This window comes from Gopherus evgoodei, chromosome 10 (genome assembly GCF_007399415.2).
Source record: "Gopherus evgoodei ecotype Sinaloan lineage chromosome 10, rGopEvg1_v1.p, whole genome shotgun sequence".
NCBI lineage: Eukaryota > Metazoa > Chordata > Testudines > Testudinidae > Gopherus > Gopherus evgoodei.
In genome coordinates, this window is record NC_044331.1 from 985,599 (window position 1) to 1,004,836 (window position 19,238).

The window sequence follows — 19,238 nt, forward strand, 5'->3', positions numbered from 1 at the left end:
TTAAAGGACCGGGGTGGCAGAGGCAGCTGGAGCCCTGGCCCTTTAAATAGCCCCCAGAGCCCCCTGCTACCCCAGGGCTCTGGGAGCTATTTAAAGGGCCCGGAGCTCCAGCCGGGGGCACGGGGCTTGTTGCGCTCCGGCCGGAGCTCCAGCCAGGAGAGCAGGGCCGCAGGGCTTGTCGTGCTCCGGCCGGAGCTCCGGCTGAGAGAGTGGGGCTGTGGGGCAGCTGCGCTCCCCGGGCGCTTTGGTCAGGGGAGCGGGGCCATGGAAGACCCCGGAGCAGACCGCAGCCGGGGTAAGTAAAAAAATGTAAAAGGCGCCTAAAGCGCGGGGCCCGATTCCCAGGAATTGGGCCAATCGGCCTAAAGCCGGCCCTGCTAACCAGAGTACTTCGAGATGGTTTGTCCCTAGGGCTGCCCCTCCTCCCACCCACTTCCTCCTCTACGCAGGGCTGGTGCAACCATTTAGGCGGACTAGGCGGTTGCCTAGGGTGCCGAGATTTGAGGGTGCCAAAAAGCGCCCCCAAATTTTTTTTAAATGGTTGAGCAGCCGCTGCTGCTGGGACAGAGAGGGAGTCTGAGCTGCCCACGGCAGCTGGCAGCCCAGGGGGTCCCCTGGGTGAGGGTGCCGCCGCGGCAGCCGGCAGTCCAGGGGGTCCCCTGGGTCAGGGCGCCACCCCGGCAGCTGGCAGCCCAGGGTGTCCGGAGGGGGTGGCAGGCAGCTCCCGTGGAGCTGCTGCAGTCGTGCCTGCGGACGGTCGGCTACTCACGCGGCTCCAGTGGACCTCCAGCAGACACCACTGCGGCAGCTCCACCGGAGCCGCGGGACCAGCGCGCAGGGCGGCGAAATTGCTGTCTGCCTAGGGTGCTCAAAACCCTAGCGCCGGTCCTTCCTCCACGGCAGAGATTCTGGCTTTGTGGGCGAGAAGGAACTGAGTGGCAGCAGGCTCGTGTCTCCTGCTATGCCCTTGTTAAACGCGGGAGCATGCCGCCTATGTGGAGCTCCCCCCAGGCAAACTGGCTTGAGGAACTCGAGTTCCCATAAGGCCAGTAACCTCCCTTCCACAGAAACATGCAGCAAATGACCAGGGAGCCAGACCTAAGAGTGGCCAGCCTGGGTCAGACCACTGGGCCATCTAATCAGTATCCTGTCTGCCGGCAGTGGGAATGAACAGAACAGAACAATTTCAAGTGATCCATCCCTAGCCAGAGCAAGGGTTGCAGCTCTGACCATCTTGGCTAGCAGTCATTGATAGACCTGGCCTCCACGAACATAGCGAATTCTTTGTTGAATGTTGTTCTACTCTTGGCCTTCACACCATTCCCTGGCAAGGAGTGCAACATGCTGACTGTGCGTTGTGCGAAGGAATATTTCCTTTTGTTTGTTTTAAACCTGCTGGGTATAAATTTCATTGGGTGACCCCTAGTTCTTGTGTTATGGGAAGGAGAAAAGAACACTTCCTTATTCACTTTCTCCACACCAGTCATGATTTCATAGAACTCTGTCATATCCCCCCGTCCCTTGGTCGTCTCTTGGTTGTTCCTACTTCAGATTCTCCTGAGACCTGGGTCTCAACACAGGACAGCTCAGTCACTGTCAATCAATTGCCTACAACCGTTTGTCTCCCCTGGGCCACATCCTGACAAGGAAACTCCACTGATCAGACTCCTCCGCTGGCCCTGGTTCTAGTTAGTAGCCATAGTGAAATCTAAAGCCGCTGTCTCGGCAAGCCAGGCTCCAGGCTCGGCTTCCAGAGGGCCCAGTCTCCACTCACTGGCTCCATTTAATCAGTGTTGGTTCCCCCATTCCCTAGTATTGTTCAGCTTCCATCCTCCTCGCTAGCAGCTGCTTCCTCTCCAGGTGCCCAGCAGCAGAGAGAGAGTCAGTGCAGCAGCAAGTTGCACAGCCTCGCGCAGGGTCTTTGCCCTCCTTCCCCCATCTGGCTCTGCAAGGCCGCGGCCAGCTGAGCAGCTCGAACCTGGCCGGTTGACAGCCTATCTTGGGGGGCAGCGTGGTAGCCAGGTGCGCCAGGAACTCACGTCTACACAGGGCCTCTGCCCGGTCAGATGGGGCTTCTCCCCCTCGCTTTCCAGCCCATAGCCAGGCCCTGACAGCTCAGAGTGATGGCTGGCTCCAAACGGCATATCCTGGCCTTGAGCCAGAGATGGCTAATTCCTGTCTGGGGTAATTTCTACAGCAGCCTCAGAGCTTGGCCACAGGAAACCCTTTCTGCCCAGCCCCCTGGCCCTTCTGTGCTCAGACACTGAACTGAGTCAAGGCCAGTGAGCTTTTTCCTCAGCATCCCGCCCCCAGGATCTCACTCTTGGCTTCCCACCCCCAGCATCCCGCCCTTAGCTCCGGGCCCTCTGCGTCCCGCCCCCAGGATCCCGGCCTCGGCGTCCCGCCCCCAGCATCCTGCCCTCGGCTCCGGGCCCTTGGTGTCCCGCCCCCAGGATCCCGCCCTTGGCTCCGGACCCTCGGCGTCCTGCCCCCAGGATCCCGCCCTCAGCGTCCCACCTCCAGCATCCTGCCCTGGGCTCTGGGCCCTCAGCGTCCTGCCCCTTGGCTCTGGGCCCTCGGCATCCCGCCCCCAGGATTCTGCCCTTGGTGTCTCACTCCCAGGATCCTGCCCTTGGCTCCAGGCCCTCAGCATCCTGCCCCTCGGCTCCGGGCCCTCGGCATCCCGCCCCCAGGATTCTGCCCTTAGTGTCCCACCCCCAGGATCCTGCCCTTGGCTCTGGGCCCTTGGCGTCCTGCCCCCAGGATCCCACCCTCAACGTCCTGCCCCCAGCATCCTACCCTGGGCTCTGGCCCTCAGCGTCCTGCCCCTTGGCTCCAGGCCCTTGGTGTCCTTCCCCAGGATCCTGCTCTTGGTGTCCCACCCCCCAGCATCCTGCCCTTGGCTCTAGGCCCTCAGCGTCCTGCCCCTCAGCTCTGGGCCCTTGGCTTCCTGCCCCCTGGATCCCGCCCCCAGCTGCAGGCTCCTTGGTCCCAGCGATGGATGCATTGGAGCCAGTGAGAGGCCGGGTGACTGAAGAGGAGCCAGTGAGGGGAGGGGTTACGGAAAGGGCTGAGTTTGGCCAGGCCTGGGCTGGGAGGGTCCCAGCGAGCCCTGTGGGGGGAGCAGGGGAGGGCTGCATTATGTAGCCTTGAGCTGGCCGAGCCCTGGGACTAGCATGCAGGACTCGGTGCTGCCCTGGCCCACGGGGCTTGTCTGGCTCTCTGCAGGGAGTGCTGCTGCCCAGTTGTCTGGGGGTTGGGATGGGGCTGGAGCAGTGCTTGGGGGTGGGATGTAGGCTTAGGGCTGAAGAAGGGGGGCATTGGGGCACAGTGCACCCTGCCCCCCCACCACCCCCCCAGGGCTGTGGGGCCCAGCAGGATTCCCTGGAGCACCAAGGAACTCCTGTCTCTTCCTTCAGCTCAGAGCAGCCTCCCCCAGGCACCCCCCAGTGAAGGGATGGGGGGGTCAGTGCCATTCCCCCGGAGCAGGCGGGGCTTTGGCAGGTCTTGGCGGGGCCCAGGGTGCGTCCTGGCTCCCCGGCCCATTATTCTCTGCAGGGGGCTGACCGCGCAGCCAGGCGCTGGCGGGGTGGGAAGGGGGCAGGAAGCGTGGGAAGTCTTGCAATGGTTTGCTGGTCAGTGCAGCGTTTCCAGTTCCTCTTTCTCAGCTGGGGTTGTGCAGTGTCCAGGCTAGTGACAGGCTGCCAGGGAGCCCAGCGCCACGAGGGATTCACCGGGACTCCCCTGCTTCCCGGGAGCTGGGGCTGCAGACACGTGAGTCAGCGCCGGGGGGTGCGTGCCCTTTCTCACAGCCTTGTCCCGGGCTAAGGGGGCATGTAGCACCCAGCCCCAGCCCCTCCTGTCACCGCCTGCCCTGGGAGAAGGGCTCAGTGCTGGGAGAACTGGCTTTGTCAGTTCAGAGGGGGCAGCGCTGGGGACACGACTCCCTCCCGGCCAGCTCCAGCTGTAGAGGGTCAGACTGAGTTTCCCTTTCTGCCTGGCTCTGCACCCCAGCCCGGGCTCTGCAGAAACCTCTGGTCTCCCCTCCCCAGCAGCCCCAGCAGCTCCGGCCCCTCTCCTCAGAGCCCTATGCCAGCAGGGGACTGTGGCAGAGATGCCAGGGGAGAGCTGGGGGCTCACTGCCCCATGGTGCCTTAGAGACAGGGCCCCTCAGCACCATACAGAGGGGCTGCCCCCACTCCCAGTGCCCTATAGACAGGGCCCCTCAGCGCCGTACAGAGGGGCTGCCCCCACTCCCAGTGCCCTATAGACAGGGCCCCTCAGCACCGTACAGAGGGGCTGCCCCCCACCCCCACTGCCCTATAGACAGGGCCTCTCAGCGCCGTACAGAGGGGCTGCCCCCACCCCCACTGCCCTATAGACAGAGCCCCTCAGGGCCGTACAGAGGGGCTACCCCCCACTCCCACTGCCCTATAGACAGGGCCCCTCAGCACTGTACAGAGGGGCTGCCCCCACTCCCAGTGCCCTATAGACAGGGCCCCTCAGCGCCGTACAGAGGGGCTGCCCCCACCCCCACTGCCCTATAGACAGAGCCCCTCAGGGCCGTACAGAAGGGCTGCCTCCCTCCCCCAGTGCCCTATAGACAGGGCCCCTCAGCGCCGTACAGAGGGGCTACCCCCACTCCCACTGCCCTATAGACAGGGCCCCTCAGCACTGTACAGAGGGGCTGCCCCCACTCCCAGTGCCCTATAGACAGGGCCCCTCAGCGCCGTACAGATGGGCTGCCCCCCACCCCCACTGCCCTATAGACAGGGCCCCTCAGCGCCGTACAGAGGGGCTACCCCCCACTCCCACTGCCCTATAGACAGGGCCCCTCAGCACTGTACAGAGGGGCTGCCCCCACTCCCAGTGCCCTATAGACAGGGCCCCTCAGCGCCGTACAGATGGGCTGCCCCCCACCCCCACTGCCCTATAGACAGGGCCCCTCAGCACCATACAGAGGGGCTGCCCCCACCCCCACTGCCCTATAGACAGGGCCCCTCAGCGCCGTACAGAGGGGCTACCCCCCACTCCCACTGCCCTATAGACAGGGCCCCTCAGCACTGTACAGAGGGGCTGCCCCCACTCCCAGTGCCCTATAGACAGGGCCCCTCAGCGCCGTACAGAGGGGCTGCCCCCCACTCCCAGTGCCCTATAGACAGGGCCCCTCAGCACCGTACAGAAGGGCTGCCCCCCACTCCCACTGCCCTATAGACAGGGCCCCTCAGCGCCGTACAGAGGGGCTGCCCCCCATCCCCACTGCCCTATAGACAGGGCCCCTCAGCGCCGTACAGATGGGCTGCCCCCCACCCCCACTGCCCTATAGACAGGGCCCCTCAGCACCGTACAGAGGGGCTGCCCCCACTCCCAGTGCCCTATAGACAGGGCCTCTCAGCGCCGTACAGAGGGGCTGCCCCCCATCCCCACTGCCCTATAGACAGGGCCCCTCAGCACCGTACAGAGGGGCTGCCCCCACCCCCACTGCCCTATAGACAGAGCCCCTCAGGGCCGTACAGAAGGGCTGCCTCCCACCCCCAGTGCCCTATAGACAGGGCCCCTCAGCACCGTACAGAGGGGCTGCCCCCCACCCCCACTGCCCTATAGACAGGGCCTCTCAGCGCCGTACAGAGGGGCTGCCCCCACCCCCACTGCCCTATAGACAGAGCCCCTCAGGGCCGTACAGAGGGGCTACCCCCCACTCCCACTGCCCTATAGACAGGGCCCCTCAGCACTGTACAGAGGGGCTGCCCCCACTCCCAGTGCCCTATAGACAGGGCCCCTCAGCGCCGTACAGAGGGGCTGCCCCCACCCCCACTGCCCTATAGACAGAGCCCCTCAGGGCCGTACAGAAGGGCTGCCTCCCTCCCCCAGTGCCCTATAGACAGGGCCCCTCAGCGCCGTACAGAGGGGCTACCCCCACTCCCACTGCCCTATAGACAGGGCCCCTCAGCACTGTACAGAGGGGCTGCCCCCACTCCCAGTGCCCTATAGACAGGGCCCCTCAGCGCCGTACAGATGGGCTGCCCCCCACCCCCACTGCCCTATAGACAGGGCCCCTCAGCGCCGTACAGAGGGGCTACCCCCCACTCCCACTGCCCTATAGACAGGGCCCCTCAGCACTGTACAGAGGGGCTGCCCCCACTCCCAGTGCCCTATAGACAGGGCCCCTCAGCGCCGTACAGATGGGCTGCCCCCCACCCCCACTGCCCTATAGACAGGGCCCCTCAGCACCATACAGAGGGGCTGCCCCCACCCCCACTGCCCTATAGACAGGGCCCCTCAGCGCCGTACAGAGGGGCTACCCCCCACTCCCACTGCCCTATAGACAGGGCCCCTCAGCACTGTACAGAGGGGCTGCCCCCACTCCCAGTGCCCTATAGACAGGGCCCCTCAGCGCCGTACAGATGGGCTGCCCCCCACCCCCACTGCCCTATAGACAGGGCCCCTCAGCACCATACAGAGGGGCTGCCCCCACCCCCACTGCCCTATAGACAGGGCCCCTCAGCGCCGTACAGAGGGGCTACCCCCCACTCCCACTGCCCTATAGACAGGGCCCCTCAGCACTGTACAGAGGGGCTGCCCCCACTCCCAGTGCCCTATAGACAGGGCCCCTCAGCGCCGTACAGATGGGCTGCCCCCCACTCCCAGTGCCCTATAGACAGGGCCCCTCAGCACCGTACAGAAGGGCTGCCCCCCACTCCCACTGCCCTATAGACAGGGCCCCTCAGCGCCGTACAGATGGGCTGCCCCCCACCCCCACTGCCCTATAGACAGGGCCCCTCAGCACCATACAGAGGGGCTGCCCCCACCCCCAGTGCCCTATAGACAGGGCCCCTCAGCGCCGTACAGAAGGGCTGCCCCCACTCCCACTGCCCTATAGACAGGGCCCCTCAGCACTGTACAGAGGGGCTGCCCCCACTCCCAGTGCCCTATAGACAGGGCCCCTCAGCGCCGTACAGATGGGCTGCCCCCCACCCCCACTGCCCTATAGACAGGGCCCCTCAGCGCCGTACAGATGGGCTGCCCCCCACCCCCACTGCCCTATAGACAGGGCCCCTCAGCACCATACAGAGGGGCTGCCCCCACTCCCAGTGCCCTATAGACAGGGCCCCTCAGCGCCGTACAGATGGGCTGCTCCCCACCCCCACTGCCCTATAGACAGGGCCCCTCAGCACCATACAGAAGGGCTGCCCCCACCCCCAGTGCCCTATAGACAGGGCCTCTCAGCGCCGTACAGATGGGCTGCCCCCCACCCCCACTGCCCTATAGACAGGGCCCCTCAGCGCCGTACAGATGGGCTGCCCCCCACCCCCACTGCCCTATAGACAGGGCCCCTCAGCGCCGTACAGATGGGCTGCCCCCCACCCCCACTGCCCTATAGACAGGGCCCCTCAGCACCATACAGAGGGGCTACCCCCCACTCCCACTGCCCTATAGACAGGGCCCCTCAGCGCCGTACAGATGGGCTGCCCCCCACCCCCACTGCCCTATAGACAGGGCCCCTCAGCACCATACAGAGGGGCTACCCCCCACTCCCACTGCCCTATAGACAGGGCCCCTCAGCGCCGTACAGAAGGGCTGCCCCCACTCCCACTGCCCTATAGACAGGGCCCCTCAGCACTGTACAGAGGGGCTGCCCCCACTCCCAGTGCCCTATAGACAGGGCCCCTCAGCGCCGTACAGAGGGGCTGCCCCCCACCCCCACTGCCCTATAGACAGGGCCCCTCAGCACCATACAGAAGGGCTGCCCCCACCCCCAGTGCCCTATAGACAGGGCCTCTCAGCGCCGTACAGAGGGGCTGCCCCCCATCCCCACTGCCCTATAGACAGGGCCCCTCAGCACCGTACAGAGGGGCTGCCCCCACTCCCAGTGCCCTATAGACAGAGCCCCTCAGGGCCGTACAGAGGGGCTGCCCCCCATCCCCACTGCCCTATAGACAGAGCCCCTCAGCGCCGTACAGAAGGGCTGCCTCCCACCCCCAGTGCCCTATAGACAGGACCCCTCAGCACCGTACAGAGGGGCTGCCCCCACCCCCACTGCCCTATAGACAGAGCCCCTCAGCGCCGTACAGAGGGGCTGCCCCCCACCCCCACTGCCCTATAGACAGGGCCCCTCAGCGCCGTACAGATGGGCTGCCCCTTGACCCAATGGCGAATGTCCATGCAGCACCATCTGACTGGGCTGGGCTGGGCTGGGCCTCAGGCTGCCCCGGGGGCTGGGGTGCCAGTGCTTCTCCCCTGGCAGTTTCTGCCCACCCACATTCTCACCCCTTGGGCTGTGTCTGTGCTCGCCTGTTACTCACCGGTGAGCTGCTCTCTCCTCTCAGGCCCCGGGGGCAGGTCTTGCCCCCCCCAGAGCTTCAGCCAGCTTGAGCTCAGAGCAGGACCAATCCCCAGCTAAACCATCCCAGCCAGGGCTTTGTCAAGCCTGACCTTAAAAACCTCCAAGGAAGGAGATTCCACCACCTCCCCAGGTAACCCGTTCCTGTGCTTCTCCACCCTCCTAGTGAAAAAGCTTTTCTCAATGTCCAACCTAAACCTTCCCCACTGCAACTTGAGACCATTGCTCCTTGTTCTGTCATCTGCCACCACTGAGAACAGCCGAGCTCCATCCTCTTTGGAATCTGGCTTCAGGTAGTTGAAAGCAGCTATCAAATCCCCCCTCATTCTTCTCTTCTGCAGACTAAATAAGCCCAGTTCCCTCAGCTTCTTCCTGTAAGTCATGTGCTCCAGCCCCCTGATCATTTTCGTTTCCCTGTGCTGGACTCTCTCCAATTTGTCCACACCCCTTCTGTAGTGTGGTGCCCAAAACTGGACACAATACTCCAGGTGTGGCCTCACCACTGCTGAATAGAGGGGAATAATCACTTCCCTCGATGCTCCTACTAATACAGCCCAATATGCCATTAACCTTCTTGGCAACAAGGGCCCACTGCTGACTCATATCCAGCTTCTCTTCCACTGTAACCCCAGGTCCTTTTCTGCAGAACTGCTGCCTAGCCACTTGGTCCCTAGTCTGTAGCAGTGCTTGGGATTCTTCCATCCTAAGTGAAGGACTCTGCACTTGTCCTTGTTGAACCTCCTCAGATTTCTTTTGGCCCAGTCCTCTAATTTGTCTAGGTTACTCTGGATCCCTATCCCTACCCTCCAGCGTATCTACCTCTCCCCCGCAACTTAGTGTCATCAGCAAACTTGCTGAGGCACAGCACATCTTGCCCCCATGCTGTCCCCAGCTCATCCTGCCCTGAGGCTGTGGGGCTCAGCCCAAACCTACAGTATTCCCTGGAGAGCCAAGGACTGCAGCCATTTGCCCCCCTCTGAGGCTGGGCTGGGTGCCTCCCTCTCCAGTGTAACCAGACGCTCGGGCTGGAGCCCCCTTGCCCAGACTCTGGTGGCTTGGGGGAGGGAAGCATCCCCCCATGCACTGCGTGGTGCTCCCTTGCTCGCTCTGGGGCTCAACGAGTAGCAGCAAAACCAGAATCTATTTCTGACCCAGCACTTCCTCTCTCTGTGACCTCGGAGCAGCCCTGCCCGGAGAGCTGCTCCCAGCCCAGGCGCTCACACCCTTCACCCGATTTGAATCCATTTTGCAAATCAGATTTTGTGGGGCTGTGTCCAAGTGTTACTACTGTCCAGCCGGTCACGTCCCACCGGAACCCATGACCCAGGGTGGTCACGTAGCCACATACTGCGTGGCTAGATCACCTGATGGGGGCTGTGCCCCAAATCCCCTCACTGCCAGGGCTGCTCATCCAGATTCCCCCTGGGGTCTGTGGCCTAACCCCCTGCCCCCAGGGCTGCACAGCCAGGTGTCGGGCAGCAGTCCACTGGGGACTTTGTGGAACTATTCAGACCCTCCCAAAAACCAATGCGGGAAAGGCAAGCCTGGAAAATGCAAAGGGGACCTGACCACAGTTAAATGAGCTGTGGAAGCTGCAGCAGGCATGGGGACAGGGTGCAGGGCAGTGGCTCAGGGGCCTGGTGTACAGTTCACACAGCGCCGGGGGAAGGGGCGTTTTCTGGTTACTGTTTTACTCATGGCCTCCAACAGCTTCGCCCCTACCTGCGGTCTCTCGGGCAGGAGCTGGCTCTCGGCGGCCAGTGCCATGGGCTTTGGGACGGAGCTGTGCGGCCCCCAGGCACACAGCGCCCTGCTGCAGCTGCAGGACTCTGAGCTGCGCCTCCTGGAGCTGATGAAGAAGTGGATGGTGCAGCGAGTCAAGAGCGACAGGGAGTACGCGGCCCTGCTGCACAACGCGTTCTGCCAGCTGGAGAAGCAGGAGTGTTTTGGGCAGCCCCCACCAGGAGACTACAAAAGCCAGATCAGCAAGGTAGGAAGCCTTCCCCAGGCTGGGTCAGGTCTGTATGCCCAGACCCTGCAGCCATCCAGCCCCTGACCCCTGGGCAGCAGAATGCTTGGGGTTGCAGCCTCAGTTAGACATGAGAGGGACTGGGGCCAGCCCCGTCTCCAGCCGAATGTGTCCCCTGGAGAACAGCAGCCCATCCGCACCTGTTCCCAGCTCGGGTCCCTTTGCAGCAGTGTGCTGTGCAGTCCGGGTCACTGGCACACTGCAGGCACGGCCTAGCAAGCTGGGGGAGCTGGCACGCTGCGAGCACAGCCTGGCAAGCCGAGCTGGAGGAGTCAAAGGGGCCGGGGGAGCTGGCACGCTGCGGGCATGGCCTGGCAAGCCGAGCTGGAGGAGGCAAAGGGGCCGGGGGAGCTGGCACGCTGCGGGCATGGCCTGGCAAGCCGAGCTGAAGGAGGCAAAGGGGCCGGGGGAGCTGGCACGCTGTGGGCACGGCCTGGCAAGCCGAGCTGGAGGAGGCAAAGGGGCCGGGGGAGCTGCCACGCTGCGGGCACGGCCTGGCGAGCCGAGCTGGAGGAAGCAAAGGGGCCGGGGGAGCTGCCACGCTGCGGGCACGGCCTGGCGAGCCGAGCTGGAGGAGGCAAAGGGGTTGGGGGAGCTGGCACACTGCGGGCACGGCCTGGCAAGCCGAGCTGGAGGAGGCAAAGGGGCCGGGGGAGCTGGCACGCTGCGGGCACGGCCTGGCGAGCCGAGTTGGAGGAGGCAAAGGGGCTGGGGGAGCTGGCACGCTGCGGGCACGGCCTGGCGAGCCGAGCTGGAGGAGGCAAAGGGGCTGGGGGAGCTGGCACGCTGCGGGCACGGCCTGGCGAGCCGAGCTGGAGGAGGCAAAGGGGTTGGGGGAGCTGGCACACTGCAGGCATGGCCTGGCAAGCCGAGCTGGAGGAGGCAAAGGGGCTGGGGAGCTGGTACGCTGCGGGCTGTGGCTCGTGCTGGTTCCAAAGACCCCAACAGAAACCCCTTTGCGCCTCCGTGTTACTGGGGTGGGTGTCAGCAGAGAGGGGCCCCGGCTGTGGAAGGGTTCAGAAGGCAGCCAGCACAGCCTGGGCCCTGAGTACTGTGAGGCCATCGCAGGACCCTGGGTCCCGTCCCCGTGCTCGGTTCTGGTTGGCCTGGGCCCCAGGGGGAAGGTGCTGGCTGGAGCTCTGAGGGGTCTAGCTAATGCTGTGGGCCAGACTCAGGAAGTGCAAAGGCAGGTGAAAGCCTCCCCGGGCTTTACTCTGAGCCAGGCCAGGCTGGGCCTGCAGAGGTGCTGCTGATTGGGGTGGGCCTGGAGCCATCCCTGAGTGTCCTTGGGCGCAGCACAGCAGGTACCTGCAGCACTGCTGTGACACTTCCCGCCGGTACCCAGAGCTGTGGGCACCTCGTTCCCCTCTGCTCTCAGCTCCCTGACCCCCTGCTCCAGCTCCAGCCCAACAACACTCTCACTTTCCAGGCTAGCACCAGCCCCCAGCCCTAGGCTATGAGCATGTCCCACCCCTGGGGACAAGCCTCAGAGCCGGGTCAGCTGACAGGCTGTGGGCTACCACTGGCAGTGCTTGGGCTGAGGTTGGAGAGCAGGGATTGGAGCCCCCCCGTTTCAAAGTCCACACTCCAGCCATCTACACTGCGATTTCATAGTCTGGCAGCCCATGCCGCACGAGAGTCAGCTGGCCCAGGCCCAGGCAGGCGCGGCCGTGCCGTGGGGACCCTCCTAGGATGCCCAGCTCCTTTGGTCCCAAAGGCAGAGCCCCTGGCCTAGCTGTTACCATGCAGACCCCGGCGCTTTGCCAGAGACGGCAAGCAGACGGTTGTTTAACAGACTCGAAGGAGAACGAGCAGGAATAGCGGGAACAAAGGGCTCCGGGTCAAATCTGAACTCACATCCAGAGCTAAGGCTTAGCTAATCAACCCATGTCATGGCGCCAGCGAAGACGCTCCCCCAAGACCCTTCCATCGCGTGACAGCCAGGCTGGGCTGTGAGCGTCTGCTCTTGGGCAACCCGCTGTCGGCCTGCAGCCTCTGTGGAAGGATCCAGGTGTTGTCTGAGTCTTCAGGCAGCATCCAAAAGTTCACTGGCTGCACTTGCCACCCGGCTAGCCCCTGCCGCTTGGGTTTCCTGGCCGGGGCGGGTCTGCCCCGGAGACTTTATCCTCACTTGATTAGTCCTGTGCTCAGACTAAATGGGCGCCCCTGTGGCCCCTGAAGGGCTCAGGACACATGTACGCAGACAGACAGACACAGATGGACCGACAGCTCAGCCCCAGCACCAGGGCACATCACTCTCAGGAGAGCTCCGAAGCTCCTGCTGTGGTAGCCGCACTGCAGTTTCGCAAGGAGGGCGGCCAGTGGGAGCCAGGCGTTCAGTAGAGACCTCCTGGGACACTGGGGTGACCCAGTATGTACCTGCTGCCCCAGGGGCTCACTTACCCCCTGGGCACTTCTGTGCCCTCTGCCAGCTGGCACCAAGAGGACCTGGGTCAGAGATCTCAGTCACCCCCGGATCCCAGCGGGGCCCCCGGTGTCTACTCAGGCTCCCCCATTGCCCTCCCCTGGGCTCCCTCATATTCTGCCGCACAAGCTCCTCTGCCTGCACATTACAGCCTCCCGCCCACACTCCCAGTCCCCCATAGCTCCCTCTTTTTCTTCCAGCCCCCCTGTGCTTCCAGGCCCCCTCATTCCCCCTGAGCTTCCGCGTGTTTCCAGCCCCCCAAGCTCCCCCATGCTGCTGGCCCCCCTGAGCTCTCCCCTCTCCTGGCAGTCCTGGTGGGTGCTGGCGAGCCAGACGGAGGTGCTGAGCCAGATCCTGCGGCGCCATGCAGAGGACCTGGCCGCCGGGCCCCTGAACAAGCTGAGCCTGCTGATCCGCGACAAGCAGCAGCTCCGCAAAGCCTACAGCGAGCAGTGGCAGCAGCTGAACCAGGACTACGTCAGGGTAGGAAGGGCCCCGTGCCCCCATCAGCAGGGCCCCCAGCGACCCCCACAACCCCAGGGCGTCCGGCCAGCCCCACAGGAGCTGGGGGCAATGTGGAGTGGCAGGTGGGAGGCCCTCTCTGCCATGGGGTCGGGTGTTTCCTCACCGGGGAGACGCCTTCTTCCCTGGGGCAACTGCAGCCTGACACCCTCATTCCCAGGCTGCCCGCTGAACCAGGCGTGGGACAGTCTGAAGGGAGCGAGGTGCCTCTGGCTCCGGCCACCTCTCTGCCAGCTCTGCCCCCCTCGGCCTCCCCTCAGCTCTGCCTGCCCCCCCGGCCTCCTCTGGGCTCTGCCTGCCCCCCCGGCCTCCCCTGGGCTCTGCCTGCCCCTGGACAGCCTCCTCCCAGCTCTGGCCACCCCCTCATGGCCTCCCCCCAGCTCTGCCTGCTCCCCTGGCTCTGCCCACCGCCCCGGCCTCCCATGGGCTCTGCCCCCCCCCCCCCAGCCTCCCTTGGGCTCTGCCCGCCCCTGGACGGCCTCCTCCCAGCTCTGGCCACCCCCCCATGGCCACCCCGCAGCTCTGCCTGCTCCCCTGCCTCTGCCCACCGCCCCGGCCTCCCATGGGCTCTGCCCGCTCCCCCCGGCATCCCCTGGGCTCTACCCATCTCCCAACCTCCCCCCAGCTCTGCCTGCCCCCCGGCCTCCCCTGGGCTCTGCCCGCCTCCCCCCAGCTCTGCATGCCCCCCTACAGCCTCCCCTGGACTCTGCCTGCCCCTGCTGGCTCTGCCCATCCCCGGCCTCCCCCCAGCTCTGCCCGCCCCCCCCAGCCTCCCCTGGGCTATGCCTGCCCCCCCGGCTCTGCCCACCACCCCGGCCTCCATCCAGCTCTGCTCACCCCCCCACGGCCTCCGCTGGGCTCTGCCCGTCCCCCTGGCCTTCCCCCCGCTCTGCCCGTCCCCCCACGGCCTCTCCTCGGCTCTGCCTGCCCCCCCACGGCCTCCCCTGAGCTCTGCCCACCCCCCCCATGGCCTCCCCGGGCTTTCCCCACCCCCCCGGCCTTCCCTAGCTCTCCCCACCCCCCCCGGCCTCTCCTGGGCTCTGCCTGCCCCCTCCTGGCCTCCCCCCAGCTCTGCCCACCCCCCAAGCCCTCCCCTGGGCTCTGCCTGCCCCCCCCAGCCTCCCCACAGGAGTACCTGCCCCCCCATGGCTCTTACCGTCCCCCTCGGCCTCCCCCCAGCTGTGGCCGCCCCCCCACGGCCTCCCCTGGGCTCTGCCTGCCCCCCAGCTCTGCCTCCCCATGGCCTCCCCCCAGCTCTGCTGGCCCGCCTCAGCTCTGCCTGCCCCCCCATGGCCTCCCCCAGCTCTGCCCGCCCCCACCATGGCTCTGTTCACCCTCCACTATCTCCCCGGGCTCTGCCCACCCCCTATGACCTCCCCTGGGCTCTGCCTGTCCCCCCAGCTCTGCCCCCACAATGGCCTCCCCCCAGCTCTGCCCACCCCCATCATGGCTCTGTTCGCCCCCCCACTGTCTCCCCTGGGCTCTGCCTGACCCCCCATGTCCTCCCCCAGCTCTGCCCACCCCCCACTATGTCCACCGGCCTCTGGCCACCCCCTACAGCCTCCCTGGCTCTGCCTGCCCCCCCCTTGTGGACTTCCATGACTCTGCCTGCCCCCCGCATAGCTTCCCTAAGGCTCTGCCTGCCCCCACCCACTATCTCCATAAGCTTCTGCCTGAACCTCCACAGCATCCCCTGGTTCTGCCTCCCCTCCATGGCCTCCCCCAGCTCTGCCCATCCCCCGCATTGCCCTGGCCTCTGCCCAACCCCCCAATAACCCCTCTGGTCTCTGTCCTGCCCCCCAGGCACCTCCCTTGGGGCTCTGCCCAGCCCCTGCAGTGAGGCATATGAGGTTATGCCCCTCACACCAAGCGCTTGTGTCATTCACAGACAAGCCAGCAAGAGCTGGAGAAGCTGAAGTCGCAGTACCGGAGCCTGGCCCGGGACAGTGCCCAGGCCAAGCGCAAGTTCCAGGAGGCCAGCAAAGGTGGGTGCCCTGCCCCACATCCGCCCCACACTGCTCCCAGCCTGAGCTGGGGTGAGTGGCACTGAGGGGGGCACCAAGCATGCTCGGGATGCCAGCAATGGGGCTGCTCTGCCTGAGGCCAGGCCTGACCCCCAAGCTCCCTGTAGCTCCGCCATCCCCTAGCTCTGGCTGCCAGCAAGGCCCTTCTGTCACAGAGTCCCCGGGTGATGCTCTGGAACTGCCCCCTACACAGCCAGCCAGGACCCTGCAGGAGCCTCCTCTCTGTGAGCAGAGTATCAGAGGGGAGCCGTGTTAGTCTGGATCTGTAAAACAGCAGAGAGTCCTGTGGCCCCTTCTAGACTAACAGACGTATTGGAGCACGAGCTTTCGTGGTGAATGCACCCGACGAAGTGGGTATTCACCCATGAGAGCTCGTGCTCCAATACGTCTGTTAGTCTAGAAGGGGCCACAGGACTCTCTGGGAGCAGACTGGCTCCAGGGCAAGAAGCTCACACGGCTCCACCTCCTGGGTCTCTCCGTGGAGCATTCAGCATCCTCTGCCCCTCCATGCGCTTCCCACAGTGAGTCCGCCCAGGCGGGGTCCTGGGGCAGCCAGAGGGTCCTGCACCCCCACTTTGCAGTCAGACGTGACTCAGCCAGCGTAAAATGGAAGGTTTATTCATCGACAGGAACACAGCGTAGAACAGAGCTTGTTAGCACAGAAACCAGTGACTTTCAGCCAAGCCCATCTTGGGGGAGGAAAGCTCCCTGCACCCGGAGCCAGCTGACTGACACTTCCAGCTGCCTGGCCCCGGCCCTGCCCATTTCTCCTCCTCTGGCCTTTGTCACCCTTCCCTTCCCGGGCCAGAGGCACCTGGTCGCATCCCCCTCCTGGCTCTCAGGTTACCAAGGGGCGGGCACAGCATCCCTGCAGGCAGCTGGAGCGACCCCCACAAAGGTCACACACATATTCCCACCACCTAGACACTGGTGCAATACACAGGGAAACTGAGGTGCACACGGCATTCATGCAAACCAGTAAGACTCACATTCACCATAACAAGGGAGAATCCCACTTTCTCACACCTTCCCAACCCTGCCTGGTGTGCTGGGCCGTGACCCCGCTGGCCAGTCCCCTGGGCTCATAACAAGGGAGAATCCCACTTCCTCACACCTTCCCAACCCTGCCTGGTGTGCTGGGCCGTGACCCCGCTGGCCAGTCCCCTGGGCTCATAACAAGGGAGAATCCCACTTCCTCACACCTTCCCAACCCTGCCTGGTGTGCTGGGCCGTGACCCTGCTGGCCAGTCCCCTGGGCTCATAACAAGGGAGAATCCCACTTCCTCACACCTTCCCAACCCTGCCTGGTGTGCTGGGCCGTGACCCCGCTGGCCAGTCCCCTGGGCTCATAACAAGGGAGAATCCCACTTCCTCACACCTTCCCAACCCTGCCTGGTGTGCTGGGCCGTGACCCCGCTGGCCAGTCCCCTGGGCTCATAACAAGGGAGAATCCCACTTCCTCACACCTTCCCAACCCTGCCTGGTGTGCTGGGCCGTGACCCCGCTGGCCAGTCCCCTGGGCTCATAACAAGGGAGAATCCCACTTCCTCACACCTTCCCAACCCTGCCTGGTGTGCTGGGCCGTGACCCCGCTGGCCAGTCCCCTGGGCTCATAACAAGGGAGAATCCCACTTCCTCACACCTTCCCAACCCTGCCTGGTGTGCTGGGCCGTGACCCCGCTGGCCAGTCCCCTGGGCTCATAACAAGGGAGAATCCCACTTCCTCACACCTTCCCAACCCTGCCTGGTGTGCTGGGCCGTGACCCCGCTGGCCAGTCCCCTGGGCTCATAACAAGGGAGAATCCCACTTCCTCACACCTTCCCAACCCTGCCTGGTGTGCTGGGCCGTGACCCAGCTGGCCAGTCCTCTGGGCTGCGCTCCCTAGAGTAGCCAACTTTCTAATTACACAAAACCAAACACCCCTGCCCTGCCCCTGCCCCTGCCCCGCCCCTTCTCCAAGGCCCCACTCCCTTGCTCCATTCCCCCCCCCCGCCCCTCTGTTGCACACTCTCCCCAACCCTCACTCGCTTTCACTGGGCTGGGGAAGGGGGGGAGTGAAGGCTCCGGCTGGGGGTGAGGCCAGGAATGAGGAGTTTGGGATGTGGAAGGGGACTCCACGCTGGTCCGGGGGTTGGGGTGCCTCAAGGCACATGGGCGGCCAGGCAGTTCAGCACGGTGCATGCTGCCTTTGCACCTGCAGGCACCACCCCTTGCAGCTCCCATTGGTCGCAGTTCCCGGCCAATGGGAGCTGTGGAGCCGGCGCTCTGGGCAGAGGCAGCGCACAGAGCCTCCCAGGCCCTGACTGCCCCAGCACGTAGGGACCGCAGGGACCTGGTGGCTGCTTCCGGGAGCCATGCGGAACTAGAGCAGGCAGGGAGCCTGCCTTAGACTCGAGCCTCTGCCGGGCCGCAGACCGGACTTTTAACAGCCTGACGGCCAGGGTCCCTTTTCGACTGGGAGTTCCAGTCAAAAACTGGACACCTGGCTATAGTAGCACGCCCTTCCCGCTGGCAGGGCCGCAGGGAATTGGGTTCGGGGGCCTCTCCCAGGACTTCCCCAGCTGCCGCTCTCCCCTCAGACAAGGACCGGGACAAGGCCAAGGACAAGTATGTGCGTAACCAGTGGAAGCTCTACGCCCTGCACAACCAGTACGTGCTGGCCATCAAGGCCGCCGAGCTGCACCGTACGCTGTACTTCCAGCAGGCGCTGCCCGCCCTGCACCGCTCCCTGCATGGCCTGCACCAGGAGATGGCGCTCGTCCTGTAAGAGCTCCAGGCATCCCCAACCCCTACGCCAGGATTCCCCCCCCCCGCTGGCATCCCCACCACCGCTGCTGGTATCCCCACCCCCGCCGCTGGCATTCCCACCCCCCTGCCGGCATACCCAGCCCTAGCTGCCAACATACCCAGCTCTGCCGCCGGCATCCCCACCCCCCAGTGATGAGCTGCCAAAATATTAACAACCAGTTCCCTCCTCCTCACCCCATGAGGGGGTCATGCCCCACCCCCACCCCCCCAGGACTCCTGCCCCATCTAACCCCCCACGTTCCTTGAAAGCCCCCCCCAGGACCCCTGCCCATTCACCCCCCTTCCCTGTCCCCTGACTGCCCCCTGCTGCCCCATCCAACCCCTCCTCTCATTCCTAATGGCCCCCCTGGGACCCCTGCCCCATCCAACCACCCCTTCTCTCTGTCCCCTGACTGTCCCTGGAATCCCTACCCCTGACTGCCCCCCATCGCCCCATCCAATCCCTGCTCCTTCCTGAATGCCCCTCCCAGGACCCTTGCCCCCATTCAATCCCTGTTCCCCGCCCTCTGACCGCCCCAACACTAATCCACACCCCCAACTCCCCTGCCTTCTATCTAACACCCCCTCCCTGCTACCTGCCCCCTTACCGTGCTGCCTGGAGGTGGGGGCTGGGCCGGGGCCACAAGCCGGAGCTGTTCAGCCGGGGCCAGGCTGAGCCGCTCGGCTGGGACTGGGGTTGAGACCGGAGCCGCTCGGGCAGAGCCGGGGAGCTCGGCCGGGATGGAGCAGGGCCTCCCGCCTGGCCAGGACCAGGGGCCGGGCCAGAGCCGCACCGCCCGGCTGGCTGAGGTTGGGGTCGGGCCGGACATGCCAGAGCCGTGCAGTGCTTGGAGCCCTCCTCGCGCCCCCGCCCCCCTGTCCCCCTGCCTAGCTCACCTGCAGGAAGCTGCTGCTGCCTTCTCATCCCTCCCAGGCTTCCCACCCGAACAGCTGATTCACGGGAAGCCAGGGAAGGGGAGGAGAAGCTGGGGAGTGTTCAGGGGAGGAGGCAGAGGCAGAGTGAGGTGAGCTGGGGCCAGAGGAAGGGCAGAGAGCTGCCTGGGCTTTTGTTAAATTTAAAAGTCCTTTTCGAACCAGTTGTCCCTCGC

The 19,238-nt window shown here is 64.9% G+C and overlaps 1 protein-coding gene across 3 annotated transcripts in view; it reads left to right on the top strand.

The window, feature by feature from the left end:
• Positions 1-3,619: 3,619 nt before the first annotated feature.
• FES (FES proto-oncogene, tyrosine kinase) overlaps positions 3,620-19,238 on the top strand; it is a 50,397-nt gene continuing 34,778 nt past the window's right edge. Inside the window, exons 1-5 of one of the 3 annotated variants that reach the window (XM_030578134.1) lie at positions 3,620-3,774; positions 10,052-10,331; positions 13,105-13,278; positions 15,206-15,302; positions 17,922-18,105. In XM_030578134.1, the coding sequence (XP_030433994.1) occupies positions 10,107-10,331; positions 13,105-13,278; positions 15,206-15,302; positions 17,922-18,105 (680 nt within the window). In that variant the 5' untranslated portion in view covers positions 3,620-3,774; positions 10,052-10,106. The remainder of the gene's footprint in view (positions 3,775-10,051; positions 10,332-13,104; positions 13,279-15,205; positions 15,303-17,921; positions 18,106-19,238) is intronic. The other 2 variants (XM_030578131.1, XM_030578132.1) reach the window with 2 other exon arrangements.